At 57.5% G+C, this 18,184-nt stretch overlaps 1 protein-coding gene across 1 annotated transcript; it reads right to left on the bottom strand.

The window, feature by feature from the left end:
* Window positions 1-58: 58 nt before the first annotated feature.
* On the bottom strand, window positions 59-11,655 carry QSOX1 (quiescin sulfhydryl oxidase 1). Its single transcript, XM_065842589.2, has 12 exons — window positions 11,376-11,655; window positions 8,797-8,897; window positions 7,497-7,545; window positions 7,216-7,318; window positions 6,327-6,417; window positions 6,019-6,164; window positions 5,648-5,782; window positions 5,334-5,463; window positions 3,429-3,551; window positions 3,173-3,317; window positions 2,771-2,950; window positions 59-2,091 (listed from the first exon to the last, which is right to left on the bottom strand). Exons 1-12 carry the CDS (start codon window positions 11,641-11,643, stop codon window positions 1,373-1,375), a joined length of 2,190 nt encoding a protein of 729 aa, XP_065698661.2. The 5' UTR covers window positions 11,644-11,655; the 3' UTR covers window positions 59-1,372.
* Window positions 11,656-18,184: the final 6,529 nt, after the last annotated feature.

The following is an 18,184-nucleotide window of genomic DNA, read 5'->3' as shown; positions in this document are numbered from 1 at the left end:
TGCCAGCCCCACGTCCCATGAAGGTGTGAGCATGCACAGACACCAAAGGAGGAGGAAAAACAGAGGAAGAAAATTTATTTCAAGGGTGGATGATGGAAGAAGGGCTGGAGCATCCAGAGCTCCCAGTGCCCTGGCAGCAGTGGAGCCACTCGCCCTCCTTCCCCATCCTGCCTCCCACCTGGGCAAAGTGAAGATATCAAGAAAAAGGCTCCAAATCGGATTGACACACCACCCCCCCCCTTAATAAAGTTTATTATCGGCCGAGCTCTAATCCTTTTAAATCCCCCGCGTGGGGGGAAGGGCCGGGATTAGGGCAGGGTCAGCATAATCCCAATGAATTTGTTACAGAGGGATTTAGGCAGCGCTGGGAGAGCAGATGGCCCCAGCCCCGGAAAACAACCATTTTCCTTAATGATTCCTAACAAGGATAAAAGGGCAGAGAAAATCGGGGACAGGCACAGGCGGAGGTCCCAGTCCTGGAGAATGCAGGGATGCTCACACGTGTCTCGCTGCTCTGGACCACAGGCACAGCCAGCACCAAACGGCAGATCCAGGGCTCCTGCCAACTATTTTCCAGCAGCTTCCCCAGGCTCCCTCCCCATCACCCCACTTGAGGACAAACCAAGAGCCACCACAACCATAGAGACCTGTGGGTGCATCCAGAAGCAAAAAAGCAGGAGAAAATGTACAATAATAACAGTTAAAAATATTTCAAGGATTTAAACCAAACCACTGCTCTTCCCAGGGTGAGGGGGAAGGCTGGAGTGGGGACAGCCAGGGGTGGGGGGATGGCAGGGACCAGCTGACACAGCGGGGCTGGCATCAGCAAAAATAATTTATTCCACTAAGACAAGCAGAGAGCAAGCAACAGAGTGGGGAGGGGGCAAGGAAAGGTGGGGAGGGGGCCAGTCCATGTCTTGAAGAGGGGGACACGCAAAATGGAGCTGAACCCATGACTGCCACCCCCTGCTCAGTAGTGCCTGTGTTTTGTGGGGGCTAAACCCCCATCCTCCTGCCCCAGTAGTGGTTTGATCCCAAAGAGCTGCTCCCCAGCACTGGACTGGGCTTCCCCGTTTGAAAGCAGCCCAGCGCTGGGAGGTCCTGAGGGCAGTTAGGTGCTGAGATCCGAACCCCTGCCAGCATCCTAGCTCCTGAAAGCATGGTGTTGTGCCCCAAGAGAAGGATGCTCCAGCACCCCCTTTTCCCCCAAAAAAGAGCCCTCTGCCCCCCACCCTGGGTGAGGCAAGCAGGGCAGCTCCCAGGGGATGCACCCAACCTCTCCCCACCGGGGAACAAAACATTGCCTCAGGGGTGTCCCAGCGCAGCAGCCCACCCATCCTGGGGGGCAGCCCCCAGCACCCCACAACCATTCTCAGGCCACAGGGAAGCTGGGGCGGCCTTTCCGGGCGCGAGTGCGCAGACGGAAGAAGGTGTACATGCCCAGGAGGCACATGGAGGAGAGGAAGTAGAGGGCGACGCAGAGGCTGATGTCCAAGCGGGAGAAACCCAAGCCCAGCACCTTCAACCAGGGGCTCCTCTGCACGCCATCCCCAACCTCCTCCTCATCCTCCCGGACCAGGACATTGGCCCGCCGGCGCTCCCGGCCCACCCTGGCATCCCGGGGCAGGGCGATGGTGTCCCGTTTGCTGATCCGGCGGCGCCGGCCAGCCGCCGCTCGCAGCGCTTGGCTCTTGAAGTGCTGCTCGCTGAAGGAGTCCAGGTCCACGATGTCCTCGCCCACCTCCCGTAGCTTGGGGTTCAGCCGCACGATGCTGGGGCGGCGCGGCTCGGGGGAGCCCGGACGCCCTGGAGCCCTCATCTCGCTCTCCGTCTCCTTTTCCTCTTCTTCCTTCTCTCGCTCCTCTCGTGGGCCCTCAGTGCCCAGCCTGGTGTCTATCCCCTCCCCGGGGATGGGGTCAGCCTCGACGTAGTCCAGGTGGATGTTGGCAGGGGAGAAATGCCCCTTGAGGAAGGTGAGCACGGCTGGCTCATCCCACGTGTGCACCCCTCGCTCCTCCTTGTGGCACTGGGGACATAGGTCCGGCGGTGGCCACTGCAGCTTGGGGAAGTTGGGATCCTCCGTGTCACCTCCTGCAGGGACCAGAGTCAGTGAGGGCATTAAAGGGAACGGGGGACGCAGCCCTCCTGATGTACCAGTGTAAGCAACCCAGAGCATCCAGCAGCTGGGGATGGTGACAGGGACATTTCTGGTCTCTTCTCCCAAGTAGCAAGTGATAAAGTGAGAGGAAATGGCCTCAAGTTGCACGAGGGGAAGTTTGGATTGGATATTAGGAAAAATTTCTTTGTGGAAAGGGCTGTCAGGCATTGGAACAGGCTGCCCAGGGCAGTGGTGGAGTCACCATCCCTGAAGGCGTTTAACAGACACATAGATGAGGTTCTTAGGGACATGGGTTAGTGCAGGGTTGGGTTAATGGTTGGACTTGGTGACCTTGAGGGTCTCTTCCAAGCAAAATGATTCCATGATTCGGAGTGGCTGTCTGGGAGGAAGGGTCCCCTAAGGGTACACTGTGGCTTTGGAAAGCTCCCCGCAGGGAGCACACAAGACCCAGCTGCATCTCTGAGGTGGTCTGACGCTGCATGACCAGCTGCTGTTCCCTGTGACCAGGGATGATGACAAAGGGATGTCCCCAATGCCATACCCTAATGCAGCCATTTGCCAGCTTCACTCAGGAGCAGGGATTCTCCTCCACCTCACCTCCCCTTTTCCCTCAGGAAGCCACCCCTGCTCCCGTCCCCGCAGCCACCTTACCTGCCAGCCGAGCATTGACCTTGTTGTGGTGGGACCAGAGCCAGAGGACGGACTCCTCCCGCCCTGCCACCTGGTCCATGGACTTGGCCGCCATGGCCTCGAAGTGCTGGGCACAGTCCCGGCAGCCGAAGAAGTGCCGGACGTAGCAGCGCAAGGTGTTCAGCACCTCCAGCGGCAGCTCTGGGGGAAGGCAGAGGATTGGGGGAGACAGAAGGGCGAGTCTGGACCCCGCAGTGCCACCACCATGGTCCTACGGCCAAGGTGACACCCTCACAACCCGACTCCGCATCCCTCACCCTCTCCACAAACAAGCCTTTGCTTGCACACAGCAGCCCTGCCCATGCCACAATCTGTTCAGACATCCCCTCCCTGAGCCCCAAATCCCCCTGGGGACACTGATACCTTTGTCGGGGCCACTCTGGGCAGCCTGGACAGTCAGGAGGTGGAAGAGAGTCCAGAGCCCGCAGGGGTAACCACGAAACTGGGGTTCACTGCCCTGGCAGCCCACCCAGGTCATGTTGGTGGGGAGCACGGCAGGATGGGAGGCCTGGAGGACAGACAGATGGACATGGTGTGATGAAACTGGAGGATAACACGGGGTAGGGGGAAAAGGGCACGGGTAAGGATTGGAGAGCAGGGGTCCCCGCGGGTGCCTTACGTCTCTGTTGTTCTTCACGGCCTCCTTCAAGGCATTGCGGGGCAGCTCGGGCTCTGTCCAGTTCCTCAGCCATCCATCCAGGGTCTGCAGGTAGGTCTGCACGCAGGGGCGCCCGGGGAAGTACTGCAGGGAGGGGAGAGGGGTGAGGAAACCCAGACCCACCCTGAACAGCAGGGCAGCCCATCGGCACTCCCAGCTCGCCAGGACGGGCACTGGGCAGAACCAGTATCCTCAATGGCAGCAGGTACTGGAGGGCAGCATGGTCCCACCAAGGTTTCAGTGCCCAGCATGGAGGGGCTGGGGATCACAGTGTGTCCCCCCATCACGGCGAGGCCCCCGTGTGTGTGTTCAGGCTCTGAACCTCGTCCCTTGTCTGAGGGAGGCAAAAAGCCACTCTGACCATAAGTCAGCGCAAAGCCGATTAGCAGCAGCACTTTAAAAGCACAGGCACTCCAGGAAGAGGGGGAAGCCCACCCGTACCTGCCACCGGACAGACAGACAGACAGAGGGACTGACCAACAGCCCATGAGGAAGATGAGAACAGCAGTACAGAGGAAAAGCGATGGCAAAGCAAAAGGAAGGAGTGTTTTATTAAGCCTGAGCTGTTCTCCCCAGGCTGTGGGGAATCACACCAAGAGTCCCAAATTCACAGGGGGATTCATCTGCGACCTTAAGTTTCTGCTGTAAAACACAGCCCTCCTTCAGCAGGAGGCTTTGCCACGCAATATCCTTCTTTCCAGGTACCACTTCTTGCCACATTAGGATTTTTCTCCCCATTTCCTTGCCTTAAATACCTCTTGGGGAGGCAACAGTTAAGACTGAGCTCCCCCAGCCCGAGCCCTGCTGGGCTGGCAGCAATCCCGGGGACAATCCTGGGGACATTGCTCCATCCCGTGGATGAGCATGGCAACGGCAGCACTGGCTCGGCATCTTTGGGGAAGCATCGGCACCCACCGGTGCCTCCTGCCCGCAGCGGGGACACAGCTTTGCCTCTTTGCCAAATTTGGTGCTTGGCCAGCGAGGGGAAGGTTCACAGGGAGAATTAAAAGCTGATCAAATAAAACTGCTGCTGTTCCCCATCACCTCGGCGAGCTCACACCCTTGGTCAGGGAGCTGGTGCAATGGGTGATTTCCAGAATCACAGAATGGCTGAGGTTGGAAGGGACCTCTGGAGATCATCTAGTCCAACCCACGCTCCAGTTAACATGGGCAGGACCAAAGAAAGTGGCCATGGCTGGGTGAATGTTTGCCAAGGAGCCCAGGTTGGGACAGGGCTCCTGCAACCCCAGTGCTGGAAGCCTCAGCCATACACCGTGCTCCATTGCACTGGGAAATTAAACTGCTCTGCTTCTGCTGGCACAAAGCTCCTACACACTTCAGTTTCACCAAGCCCAACAGAGGAGAAAAAAGGAAACCTTAAATTAGGCTCTTCCAGAGCCTGACTCAGAGTGGGACTCCCTTTGCCGAGCTATCAAAGGAGATCATCTCCCTAAGCTGAGCATCCGTGTCAGGTGATCAGAGCTACAAACCCCTCTGATCGTCTCTGCCAACCCAGCGGGCGACAGCATCTCTTTTGAAAAGATCTACCGCCTTGACACGACACCTCCTGCCAGCACTGAGCTGCTCTGCCCACCCCTGCTTGCATCCCAGACACGGTCTGAAAGTCTCCAGCAAGTGCTTTCAGCCACCAGCTCCTGTCAGGACCCTGGGCTGGATTTGGAGCTGCGTGGAGACAGGGACAACCCTACGCTGAGCCCTGGGACACAGGGCTCGCATCGGAGACCGCCACGCTCTGCTACCTGTGAGCGCTGGGACATGGTCTGCACCCTGCGTTTGCATTCCGCCTTATAAATAGCGACAGCAGAGGCACAGGAGGTTCCTCTCCCAACACTGAAAGCTCCTCACCTTCACCAGGAGTGCCACGTAGCACTTGAAGGCAGCCAGCTGGGCTCCCGATAGCTTGGCAGGGCGGGCGGCCTCCACCCGCAGCGAGTAGTGCAGTGTGGACTCCAGGTCAGCCATGTACACCTTGGAGCTGGGGAGGGCAGCACAACACAATGCTCCATCAGCTCCTCAGTCTGCACCCCCAGCCACCATTTGGGGTTTTTCCCAGGTGAAAAGGCAGGATCCCAGCCCATTTTCCCCGTAGCCATGGTAGCTCCTCCCTGCACCAGCCCCGGCCTCCCGCAGCCCCAGAATGATGGAAGGAGAGGTCTGACCGGTCAGCATGCTTTGGTTGGAACATGTCGGTCTCGTTGGAAGTGGTGATGGTTGTGTTCAGCTTGTAGGAGCCACGGGTGACTCCCAAGAGCGTGCGCAGGTAGTAGGTGTAGAAGGAACGTGCCTCCGCGTGCCTGCACAGAAGGAGAATCACAGAATGGTTTGGGTTGAAGGGACCTTCAAAGCTCCCCCAGTGCCACCCCTGCCATGAGCAGGGACATCTTCACCAGCTCAGGTTGCTCAGAGCCCCGTCCAGCCTGGCCTGGGATGTCTCCAGGGATGGGGCATCCACCACCTCCCTGGGCAACCTGGGCCAGTGTTTCACCATCCTCAGTGTAACAAATTTCATCCCACTGTGTCCCCCACTCACACGGGCAGGCGGGAGAAGGAGCCGTTGCGGAAGAGCAGGTAGCCAGAGGGGAAGGTGGTTACACCGAACTTCTTCACAAGCTCCTCCTCGCTGCTCAGCACCCTCCTCACCGCCACGTTCTCGTACTGCAGCATGTCCAGTGCCACCTGCAAGCACAGTGGTCCCAGGGTCAGCGGGCGGGGGGTGGCAGAACCCCCAGCCCCACTGGGGATGCAGCAGGACTCCCCTGCCAAAGGTGCCCAGGAGTTATCTGGCACCGGAGACATGGGGCTTCAAGATAAACAGGGGATAAATGCAGCTGTACCCACCTCTCTGCCCACAAAGGAATTGCTGTTCTCAAAGATCAGCGCCAGGTACTTGTCCTTGTTCCTCTGGAAGAAGCTGTGAACCTCCTCTGCGCTGCAAGAGAGAAGGGGATGGCAGTGGGTGCCTCAGAATCGGTTGGTGCTCTGCTCTCCCACCTGAAAGTTGCTCAGCCCTCATCCCCAGGGATTCAGAGGAGACGCCAGGGCGGGTTCAGCCCCATTGAGTGGGCAACTCCTCCCCGTTGAAGTTTCCAGCCCAATTTTCTGCTCCACTTCACAGGTTTCTGAGAAAACCCACCGGGGCCAGCCAAGGAGGCAGAAAACAAAGCCCAGGCAGGGCCGGAGGGAGCTGCACACTTGCCCAGGGGAACAAACAGTAATGGACTCGAACCGGGACCATTGGATTCTTGGCTAGGACATGAAGGCGCTGGAGACCTGAAGTATGTGTACAGCTTGACCACCACTTTGGGAAAGCCAAATGTTCCCCGCCTCGGGACAGGGGAGCAATCACCTGTGTCCAGAAAAGACAACTCAGACCCCAACAAGTTAGTACTGAATCAAGAAAACCCTTCCTCGGGGCAGGAAAAAGCTGCTAAAGGCAGCGGCCTCACTCAGCACAGCGTGGCAGTGCCATGTCCCTGGCACCACTCACTCTAATTAAGGCTGATGAGCAGGTTCATTAGGAGATGTAACAACATGACCCATTCTCAACCAGGCCACATAAATGGCTCCAGCCTTAGCAGTTCATCTGCATCTCCTGGGAGATGGGTGATGCAGCAGCTGCTCTGTGCTCCTTTTTGGCTCAGATTTTCCCCAGCAACTTGCTCTCTGTGGCATGGGGGCTGCCGGAGCTGCCCCCCCATCACACCACCCCCCACCACGCCGCTCCCACCTTGCCGGCTCCAGCGGAGGACAGGCAGGCGGCCAGGCCTCCCGGCTCTGCTCCAGGTTGGTGATGATGGCGTGGCGCAGGTCCTCAACGGTGGCACTGGGATCTGTGGGGGGACAGGATGACAACGGGTCAGTCCTGGGGACACCGGTGCCATGGGCTGAGCCAAGGGGAGCTGCTCTGAGCTGCCTGCTCTGGGCCCTCCAAGGTCCCACATGTGGGGGGTGTGGGCAGCAGGGACATTCACATCCAGGGTAAAAAGCCCCTGTGGCTCCAATACTCACTGGTAATCCTTATGCCATCCGCTGTCTTCTTGCTAAAAGCTTTGAAGAACTGAAAGGGAAAAAAAAAAAAATCACTTGTGGGGAAGAAGCTGGAATGAGAGCATTTGGACGGGACAGGCACGCAGCATGGCCCTGCAGGCTGAGGCTCCCCTAGACTGGCCCTGCCTCAGATTCCCCATGATGTTACAGCACGCTGACCCACTGCAGGGGGAGCTCCTGGCCACGGACCCATCTCATGGGGTGTCCCTGTAGCGGGGGGACATCCAGCCAAGGGCTGATCACCAGCAGGCAGCAGGACAGGTGTTTCCACGGCTCCCAGAGAGGCAGCTGGGAACTCCCCACTCCTGCAAACCGCTGTCTCTCTGCTCTCACAAAGTGCGAAAAGGTTTTTTTTCCCCCATTCCTGGCCTCCCGCGCTGGTTGCAGTGCCCATGGTGCAGCCGGGTTGCGTCAGGCAGGTGTTTGCTTTCCAGGTTGGGCTGGGGATACAGGCTGTTTGCACAAGGTGTTTGGCTGGGACAGGCGATGCGAAGCGAGTGACTTCTTGGTATCGCCACATGAGCACACGCCTCCCTGCCCTAGATGATGTTTTGGTTGATGTCCCACAGGCAGTGGGTGCTCAGAGAGACCCTGGTGCAGGGCTGGGGCACAAGCCAACCTGCCTGGCAAACCCCTAAATCTGACCCAACCCTGGGCTAAGCCTGTAAGCCAGGACTGAGGGCATGTTAACCTCCCCGGTCCCTCTCAAGGTGATCCCAGCTTTCACACCTGAAGCATTTCAGCTTTATTGCTTATGTTGGAGTGAGGCTTTGTTTGCAGTAGGAAACGCTGCAGAACGGCAGGATTGACACAGCTAAGGGGCCGGGCACGGGCCCAGCAGGAGGGACGGCACCTTGCCAGCCACCGCAGGAGGCTCCCAGGAGAGCCCTGGGCAACCTCCCGCAGCATCCCTGCGCCCTCCTCCAAAACCCCTGCGGGCAGCCGCCCTCTGCCCTGCAGCAGCCTTTCCCGGGAGCTTCTAGTTCAGGTCTCCCCTGTCCTAGGAAAGATCTAGCCTCTACATTTCACAACGAAGCCACATTTTGTTTTTCCCCCTCCTTGTTGCTACATCGCACAGCGGTTGTACTGGCTGCAGCCCGGCCACAGTTATGTTTTGGGGAAGGATGGAACAGCTCCAGCCTGCAAAGCCTCAAAGGGAATATTTTAGTGCAACAGCACTGTTGATCAAATTGAGCAAGAGAGGGACAGGCCAAGAGGCACAGCATGGTGAAAACGGGGTGCTGGCACGCACAGCCCTTACCTTCAGCGTGGGGAAGCCAGTTATCCCAAAATTGGAGCACACTTGCTGGTTGGCCTCGTCGGCACAGTCGAGGGCTGCCAGCATCACCGCAGGCCGCCACTCTGCGGGGACAGAATCACAGAATCATTTTGGTTGCAAGAGACCCTCAAGGTCATCCAGTACAACCATTAACCCAACACTAGCACTAACCCACGTCCCTGAGAACCTCACCTACGTGTCTGTTCAACCCCTCCAGGGATGGTGACTCCACCACTGCCCTGGGCAGCCTGTTCCAATGCCCAACAGCCCTTTCCCTGAAGAAATTTTTCCTGATATCCAACCTAAACCTCCAGTCAGCACAGCTCAGCCCCTCTGCAGCCCCAAAAACCGCCCTGGCTCCCCAAAACCACAGTGGGGACCTCCCGCTGCACTGGCTCCTCCCAGCCCCAAAAAACCTCGCCCTTCGCAGGAGACCAACTGATGGTTTCCAAGCCCCAAATACCCAAAGCCGCGGTCTGTGTTTGGCACCCTACTTTCCATGCGTGGGGAAAGCCGTGCGAGGCGGGACAGGCTCTGCACACCCAGCCCTCCCCAGCACCCGGGCGCAGGCAGCTCTGCCCGCGGCTGCCTGCCCGGCTGGTTCTGCCTGCCAAGCCGCTGCCCCGGCGGGAAGAGGTGCCAGGAGCAGGGGAGGGACAGCTAACCACGGCTGGGGACAGCAGGAAACACAGCTCCAGCCTGCCTCACTCCAGGCTGAGGGCATGGTCGATAACCAGCGGCTGCGGCAGCGTGGCGGAGCTCGTCCAGGTGCCGAGCATCCGTTCCCCTGCTGCCTCCCCGGGGAGGACCAGCAGGTCCCTGGGGTAAAACAGAGATGAAGGGGACGGAGCACTGGAACAGGTTGCCCAGGGAGGTTGTGGAGTCTCCTTCCCTGGAGACATTCAAAACCCGCCTGGACGCCTTCCTGCGTAACCTCATCTGGGTGTTCCTGCTCTAGCAGAGGGATTGGACTGGATGACCTTTCGAGGTCCATTCCAATCCCTGACATTCTGTGATTCTGTGAGGCATTTCAAGCAGTGGACTTTGAAAGCCAACAGCAAAACAGAGAGAAAAGTTTTGAAATGGCTCCTTAATAAGAACACAAAGCTGAGAACTCTCAACCTCCCCTTTGAGCAGGATGGGGAAGCACGTGGCACTGGCACAGGATGGAGCTCGTGCTGCCCTGGGCAGAAGCCTTGGGACTGCTGGCACTGTCCTGTGTCACAGGTGACGAGGCAGACGAGCCGTTTCCCGCTGCCCCAGCACCAGCGGCACAGGAGGCTGGTGCCCAGCCCTGCTGCCAGGAGGCGGGCACGCTCCAGGACTCATCGGCACGTGGTGCCTGTGGGTCACCCCGGCATCCTCCCTGCCCAGCCCACTCCTGTGAAAATCCACCCGTGGGAATGGCAGCGAGGATGCCGAGGGGCACAGCAGTGGCTCCCCCACCCTGCCTCCACGGGCACCCCATCTGTGGTCCAGCCTCTGGAGCAGAGAGCCCTGGGGGGACCCCATTTTGGAGAGGGACCAGAAGAGCCGGTGTTACGCCGCAGGGCCCGGGTGCGCACCCCATTCCTCACATCCTGCCACGTTGGGGAGCGCTGACGGCATCCCCAGGGAGGAACGGCATCCCCTTGGAGGGACGGGACGCCTGCCCTGGCCAGTGCCCTGACTCACCCACCACTGACCGCGCTATATCAATTACTGCAATAACAGGGGGAAGCTGCGCGTGTCCAGGGATGCCGGGGGAGGCAGGAGGAGCCCCAGCAGGGTGAGGGGTCTAGCGTGTGTGTCCCTGAGCAGGGCTGGGCACCAGCCAGGCCAAGCATCAAGGTCAAAGCCAGGAATAAACCAGTTGGGATCAGCATCCATCCCCAGTGCCCTGTCAGCCTCTCCCTGCAGGCACTGGGGAGAAGTGGGGCTAAGGGGGGCCTAGGGGGGGCAGTAGGACCCCCACGACTGAGGCCGGCTCAGCCTGAGCTTCTCCCAGCCAAAAGGGCTCCAGCGATGCTCTTAAGCCAGGCCTAGCCATTGTGGGGGGTAAGCCTGGGTATCATAGGGGGCCTGGGCCTTCCCAAAGAGATGATGCTCCAGGGAGACTTGCGCATGGATGCAGGGGGACTTCGGGGTGCTGATGGAGGGTAAGGCGGGGGGGTTGAGGGGTGCTGAAGGGGAGGGTGCAGAGGGGATGCAGGGGTGCTGATGGGACTAAGGATGCAGGGAGGATTTTGGAGTGCTGATGGAGAGGAGGAGGATGGGACAAGGACGCAGGAGGGACTTAGGAGCACTGATCGGGGTGGGGGCTGGGGCACAAGGAGGATTTATGGATCCTGATAGGAGAACAGACAACGATGCATAGGGAATTTAAGGGTGCTGATGGGGACAGAGAGGCAGAGACACAGCAGATTTAGGGGGTGCTGATGGGAGAAGACAGAGACAGGGATACAAGAGTGGGAAAACAAGGGCACGGGGGGGGGTTGGGGGCGCTGTTGGGGCGCGCAGAGAGGTGGGGAAGGGGGAACACAGGGAAGGGGGGAAAGAGGGGCAGCCGGCAGGGAACTCACCGCGGATGTCGTGGGCCAGCGCTCGCCATGTGGGCGCGAAGTGGACGCAGTGCCCGCACCAGGAGGCGAAGAACTCGACAGCCCAAGCGCTGGAGGAGCCCAGCAGTTGCCCCTCCGCCCCGCTCCCCAGCAGCTCCAAAGGGTCCGCAGCCGAGTACAGCCCGCCGGGCCGCGCCGTCGGCAGCGACGCCACCAGCACCAGCACCAGCAGCGACACCGGCCACCACCGCCCGCCCCCGCCGCCCCGCGCCCGCCGCCGCCGCCACATCGCCCGCCCAGGCCGCCCGCCGCCGCCCGCCGCCTTTAGGGCCGCACGCACACCCCGCCCAGCAGGGGGCGGGATGAGGGGCGGGGCCGAGCCGGCCCGCGCCGCAGCGCCCCCTGTCAAGCGTGCAGCGGGACGCCCCTCTACACCCGACACCCCCACATCATGGGGGCTGCCCCAAATCCTGCCCCCCCAGTCCCTGCCCGGCATCAGGCAGCGCCCGCCCAGCGCTGTGCTCCCGCGAGGGGACAGAGCATAAAACGATCAAAAACGATCAAATTCTGATAAAGCCAGGAAAGGCAAAGGTGGCTGATTCAGAGCCAAAACTCGCAGTACCCTCATTACGGGCATCCCCCAGGGGAGACACCAGCTTGAGGGCAACGCCCAGGTTGGACACCAGCGTCACCAGGCAGCGGCTGCCGGGACACCCCACAGGATGGACACCCTGGAGCCCCTTGCCCCAACCCTACCCAGGATGTGCAACAAGGATACCCAATGAAGCCCCAAAATCCAGCTCCTCCACCCCAAAACAAGCAGCCCTCCATCCCAGACAGCCCTGCATCTGGCCGCAGCCTCCTCGGCAGCCCGGCCGTGCCATCGCTCACGCACACACCCGCCTCGGGGCCGGAAGGTGCCCGTTGCCCAGCGCCCCAGGGTAGAGCCAAGCGCTGCCGGGGTGGCCACAGCCCCGAAATCCAGCCCTTTGCTCCCTCCCCATTCCCTGAGGCCAGGGGGCCCCAGCACTGGGGGTGCCCATAGCTGTTGAGGGCTGGTTGTTGGCTCTGTCCCCAGGAAGGCCATTAGCCGTGCTGGGCCCCACCTAGGTAGTTTAGGCAGACTTGCCACTCTAGAAAAACGAGCCTGCTAGAGCCAACCCTTAACCATGGCAGAGGAACACAGGGGCCTCCACACTGGGCACGGCTCTGGGGGAGCTATGGGGCTCCCCGAGATGGCCCAGCTCTTGGGGGACAGAGCCCAGCAGATGTGACCCTGGGGGGATTGCTGCCTCTGTCCTCCAAGGGTCCAGGCTGATGCGAACAAAGACAGAAGATGGTTTGCTCCAGCCCTGGCAGCTGTAATTAAATGCTTAAAGGATTATCACACCTTGCTGGGAGAGGTGCAGCCCAGCCTGTGCAGGGCTGCTCTGAAAGGTGCTCCCTTGGTATTGCCACGACTCGTCTTCATCCAAAAGACAAAAATCCCTGTGCCTAGAGATGCCATCACCGTTATTTTACCCCAGGCCCAAAGTCCTTGTTCTAAGGGCTCATCAGCTTGATTAGGTTATCACAGCAAAGGAGAGGTGCCCAGCACCAGCGTGATTACCGGCATCCTCCCAGTCCAACTCACCGCTCCCTCCCAGGGAGCCTGAATTCCTTGAATCTTTTTTTAGGTGCAAAAGTAGCATCTAACCCGAAGGCAGATGGGCAAGAGCTCACAGCCCCAGGCTTCAGCTCCTTTTGAGGTGAGCCACACCATTGCTCATCGGCCTAAGGCTGGGGTGGGGATGCTCCTGCTTCCGGCTGCCCAGGACCAGCTGGGGACCCTGCTGCCAGGCTGGCACGTCCCGTCCCCACTGCTGACCCAGAACAGCCTCCTCCAGTGACAGGGTGTGGGGCTTTCCAGACACAGACTTGCCCAAACAGCCTTTTTCCTTTCTAACCCTGCAGCAAAGCAAGAGGTGAGGCTTTCTTCTGCCTGGAGCTGGGATTTTCATTGCAGAGTGCCCCAAGACAGGGGATGGAAAGCCAAAGATGGAACAGCGATTTTGAAACAACCTCTTTTTAAGATGGATTTGAGAATAACTAAAATGAATTTAAAAAAAAGATCAGGAAGTGGTAGAAGTCTGAGAAGGTTTTGGAAATGCTCTCCTACACTCCCTGCCTTTCGACCTCTCTGGCTTTCCATCCACTGCTAGTGGAGCCTGTGGGCAGCAAAGCCCAGGGAATGGATGGTGGGTGACCCCAGCTGCCAAGCCCCCAGCCCCCAGCCAGCCCTTAAGCCCAGCTTTAAGCTCTCATAGCACATTTGGAAACCTTGTTGTTTTTCAGCAAAGCCCTCAGCATACTTCACTTCGGGAAGAGATGTGCTTCAGTCCTCCTAGCAAGCTCATGTGCTAAGGACCACCACAGAGGTGCAGCAGCTGAGTGGTGGCTTTAGTTCATTAAGCTCATCAGCTTTCAAACCTCCTTTCCCAGACTAGCAGCCAGCGGGAATCTCCTTGAAGTCAATGAGGCGTGAGCAACATCAACAACAGGCTGAGAGCCTCAAAGGCCGCTAAGATCTCAGCAAAACGATTTGAGCCCTGCAGAACTTGTTTCATACACCTAAAATGGATTTTCACAGATGCAAAGAGCTACTCTGGTCACCTCTGTGCTGGGTTAGAGCGGAGATGAGGAAAGAACAGTTGGATTTTCATGCATTCAGCCCTTGAAGTGCTGGAAAGGACTACGAAACATGCTTCAGAAATTGGGGAAAGGTTTCTATTGTCCATTTTTAAAAGTATGATTCTGGCTGCAAAACACCAACAGCTCCAAATAGCTGAGTAAGCCAACCTTCTCACTTCAGTTGTGAAGGTCCGGAGACAGGGAGATCCTGAAACAGACTTTCTTCCTTGAAAATTAAATAACACGTTCCTACCTAATTGTGTGATTTCAGGAACTGACTCCAAGAAAAACACGCAACCAATGCAAGACTCATGGCACAATCACGGCAGCCCCGTCACCCGGCCCTGGCATTCTGGAGGCCGTGCAGAGAAGTTCCCACCCAGCTCCCCTGCCAGCACCTCAGCAGTACCAGCCACAGAGGATGCTCCTGTCTCTCACCAGCCTTTGCGAGACGGACTGATGAACTCAGTGAAGGCCCCCTCGATCTGGAGCACAGCACTGCTTAAAGCATGGTCCTTCTCTAAATAAACACGAAAAGCCCCATTTCCATGATTAGCATCTCCAAACAGCCTCAGAGAGCGAGTGAAAATTGTGCCATCTGTCACCTTCCAGACAGCTGAAGCCACCTGGGACACTCCAACCCAGGTGGCACTTTTCCACCAGTGGCACCAGTCACACCTACGCTGAGATGTGGTTTCAGACAAGACCTTTGGCAACACCTGTGTGATAAACCTGCCAGTTCCACAGCTTTGCTGAGATGGGAGATAACACAAGGAGCAGACGTGAACTCTGACTGCTTCCCACATGGGCTCTGCTGGGCTCACATCTCTGAGGACCAGCAAAGCCCCTTGTAGCCCCCACTGGTAGCTGGGAATTGCTGACTACGTGAGACAAGCTCGATCAGAGATGGCTGATTTCTACCCTTCAAGCCCAACCAGCCTGTAATAACAATAGATGAAAAAGAAAAAAACCAATCTGGGGTGCGTTCTCAGGATGTGATGAATGCGTTCATGTAGTTGGTGCCTGCAGAGAGACTCCAGCAGTACCAGCCCCTTTCTGCTATTCACCCTCCGCTGATTCATCCCTGCTCGAAAGGACGGCAGTGACGCTGCCCTTGCTCTGTTCGGAGGGACCTCAGGGGGGCTGGGAGGAACTGGTGCCGTCTTTGGTATGTTTGGGTAGGAAACGTCTTACCTGCAAATTTAAGATTTACGTAAAGTCATAAATCATCACCACGACCCAGGATGCGCCGAGCAGATGTTTTCCACTCCAGCTCATCTGCCCAGCTTCCAGGAGCAGATTGGAGGAGGCCACGCCACCCAGATCTGCCACATCATAATTTGACAGCTCGTTTAATTGCAGTGCATGAGACTGAGAATACCACACGGATGACAACGGAGCACTCCTCTCTTGCTGCAGCAGGAGTCCTGAAACATAACCAAGGTCTTACCTCCCGGCCTCAGGTTTGCTGAGCAGCACTGGCTCCATCATAGGATGCTGGACCAGGCTCCTTGCTGAGCTCCTCAAGCCAAGCAACACCAGGGATAGGATCCCCTGCAGCCTCCTTTATTGTGCTGGAATAAAATAAAGTCTCTGGGAGAATCCTCAGAACCAGCATTAATTCCACCTCCAGCAAACTCAGGGACAAAAGTCCATTTAGAATTAGTCTGGATTTCACGGGGTGGTGACAGGTCAGCCTGCAAAAGGAAGCCACCTGAAACCAGCATCAGGGAGGGAATGCAGTGCAAGGGACACGGCAGGTCCTGCACAGCTGGAGCAAAGGGCTGGGAAACCAGGGCCAAGAGAAACACTCTTGCAGGAACCAACCAGACCTGCTCCAGGCCACCCTCACACCGCACACTAGGCAAGCGAAGGGTGGCATCTTCACCCCAAATGTCCCCCACTGTGCCCTGCTCCTGCTCAGCCCTCACCCTATTCTCCTCCTTTTCCCAAAATTCCTGCAGGATTTTAATCAAGAGGCGGCAGGAAGGTCCAGGGCTGGGGCTCTGGGTTTTGTTTGCTCCACTTTCTAGACCTCGCAGGGTGCTTTTCTCTCCCCCACAGGACCCGCATCCCGGAGGGCACCCTCTGCTTTCAAACTCCATCACATCTCCTCTGCGTTCCTGCCCGCCAACAGCCCGTGCTGCAGGCTGGCTGCCAGCAACCGGGCAGCCCCCCATTCTCTCCTTCCCGCGCTCTGAAGAGAGCTGTCGGCGTCCAGCAGCCCCCCACCGGCTCCTTTTCTTCTCAGCGCTGTGTTAATGAAAGCCTGGACATCACAGAAACCCTTGTGCTGGGCAGGGCGCAGCGACGGCCAGAGCAGAGTCGACATTTGAATTGTTCCAGCGCTCTGCCAGGCATTTTAGGACATGGGATGGCTGGAGCGGGCATCACCTCCCCAGGGAGGCATTTGGGAGCAGGTGGCATCTGAGAAAGGAGGCACCAAAACAGACACGGCTCAATCCAGCGTGGCGTGGGGAAGGCAGCTGCCTGTCATTGCCCAACCTGAGAGAGTCACCAGCTCCGTGGGTGAAACGGGCTGTGGAAGGCAACTGCGCTCCCAGGGTTCTGGGAAGAGTTGCACAAACACCAACATAGAAAGTCAGTGCCAAAGTGAAGCAATGTAGGCTTGCAAATGAGGAAATTAGAGCCTTCATCAAGCTGATTACCGGGCATCCAGGGCAAGGACAGCAATGCAGCAGTTTGCTGTGTCACTTGCCAAGAGCGCTGTGGCAGTGTTCCCATCTCTCCAGCCGTTCTGAAAGGGAAGGCAGCTCTTCAGCCAGAGAAGTATAGACTTTTTTCTTTTCTATCTTTTTTAATGTGAAATGCACTCTAAGCCACATCCAGGGATGGATGCTGACAGCTGCAAGTCGACCGCTGCCCAAAAACACATGACTCGCAGAGCAAAAAATCGCTGCAGGGTGAGGAAAGCTGCAGCACGGATGCTCTCCTGCTGCTCGGTAATGAGAGCAGAGAGGCTGCGGCACCGCTTTGTCTCAGCCCTTTGGACATCAAAGGACCCACTGCCGCGCTTTGGCTGGCTCAACTCCCGATGAGCTTCTCTGCCTGTGCGAAGGCTGCGGACGGCGTTCCCGACACGCCGAGGACTATTCCTACTGCATGCTGGCACTGCAGCAAAGCTGCTTCCATACTGACAGTCCAAGTGCAGCAAAGTCCTCCAGGATGAGGCACCTCCGCTAAGGAAAAGAGCAAAAAATGCTCAGCATGGAGTAACGCCCGTTTCGTTCACACAAATCATCCTATTTATCTATATGCCTCTCACAGAGCAGACTGCCACACAGCATCCTCCGAGCTCGAAAGACCAACGCTGGGGTTTGTAGACGTCCGTAACAAACAGAAAGTGAAACCTTTTCTGCAGGGCTGCGCGGCGCAAAACGGCAGCAAAGCACAGCGGAGGTGCAGGAGCCGCAACGCCGGGGCGGCTCCACGAACACGTCAGGTCCTGGTCTCACACGTTTCACGCTGCCACTTGTTCGCCACGTGCCCGCACACCTGTGGTTTGGCACCGCGAGCGTTCGGACGTCCTCTTGCAGGGCTCCAGGGCCTTTCACACGTTAAATAGGGAATTGTTTTATTTATTTTTTTCTGGAAAGCAAACAGAAAAGATTTAGGAAAGCTCCACCAATACATTAAGTTTCCAGGGAGCAACATTTGCTCCCTTAGCGAAGAACAGATCAGTGCTGGTAACAGCAGCTAGAACAATTCACAAGCCTAATTGAAGGATCCAAAGAATCTGAATAACTTAATCGCAATACTGTTGTTTAGCGCAAAAATAGCTTTTTTACCCCCCAAAATGTTTCTAACCCTGACTTCTTAAAACCTACTTAAAATAAACGTGTGCAAGGAGTAATTATTCTCCCACCGATCATGCGGTGCACTCCCGCAGTGATTACGCAATGCTGTTTTCTGTTTTTGCTTCTATCAATACTCGGTTTTAACAATAAGGAAATTCTAATAACGTTATTATTATAATTAAGGCAACTCTAATGGGATTTTGTGGGCTGTGATTGGCATCCCAAGTACAGCATCAGACAGAAAGGGGAGCATACAAGGGACAAATCTCCAGGACACCTTCAGAATTAGCAACCATTTGGGTAATTATAAAAGTCCATTTTATAACAAACCAGGAAACAAGA

Source organism: Patagioenas fasciata, chromosome 6, assembly GCF_037038585.1.
Source record: "Patagioenas fasciata isolate bPatFas1 chromosome 6, bPatFas1.hap1, whole genome shotgun sequence".
Lineage (NCBI taxonomy): Eukaryota > Metazoa > Chordata > Aves > Columbiformes > Columbidae > Patagioenas > Patagioenas fasciata.
Note: the sequence above shows the minus strand (reverse complement) of the source record. Positions and strands in the feature narration are given on the sequence as shown.

Coding starts and splice junctions, on each gene's coding strand:
- QSOX1 (XM_065842589.2), bottom strand. CDS start 11,643: ATGTGGCGGCGGCGGCGGGCGCGGGGCGGCGGGGGCGGGCGGTGGTGG. Junction 6,165..6,326: donor ATTCCTTTGTGGGCAGAGAG/GTGGGTACAGCT, acceptor CTGTGCTTGCAG/GTGGCACTGGACATGCTGCA. Junction 3,318..3,428: donor CCGTGAAGAACAACAGAGAC/GTAAGGCACCCG, acceptor TCTGTCCTCCAG/GCCTCCCATCCTGCCGTGCT.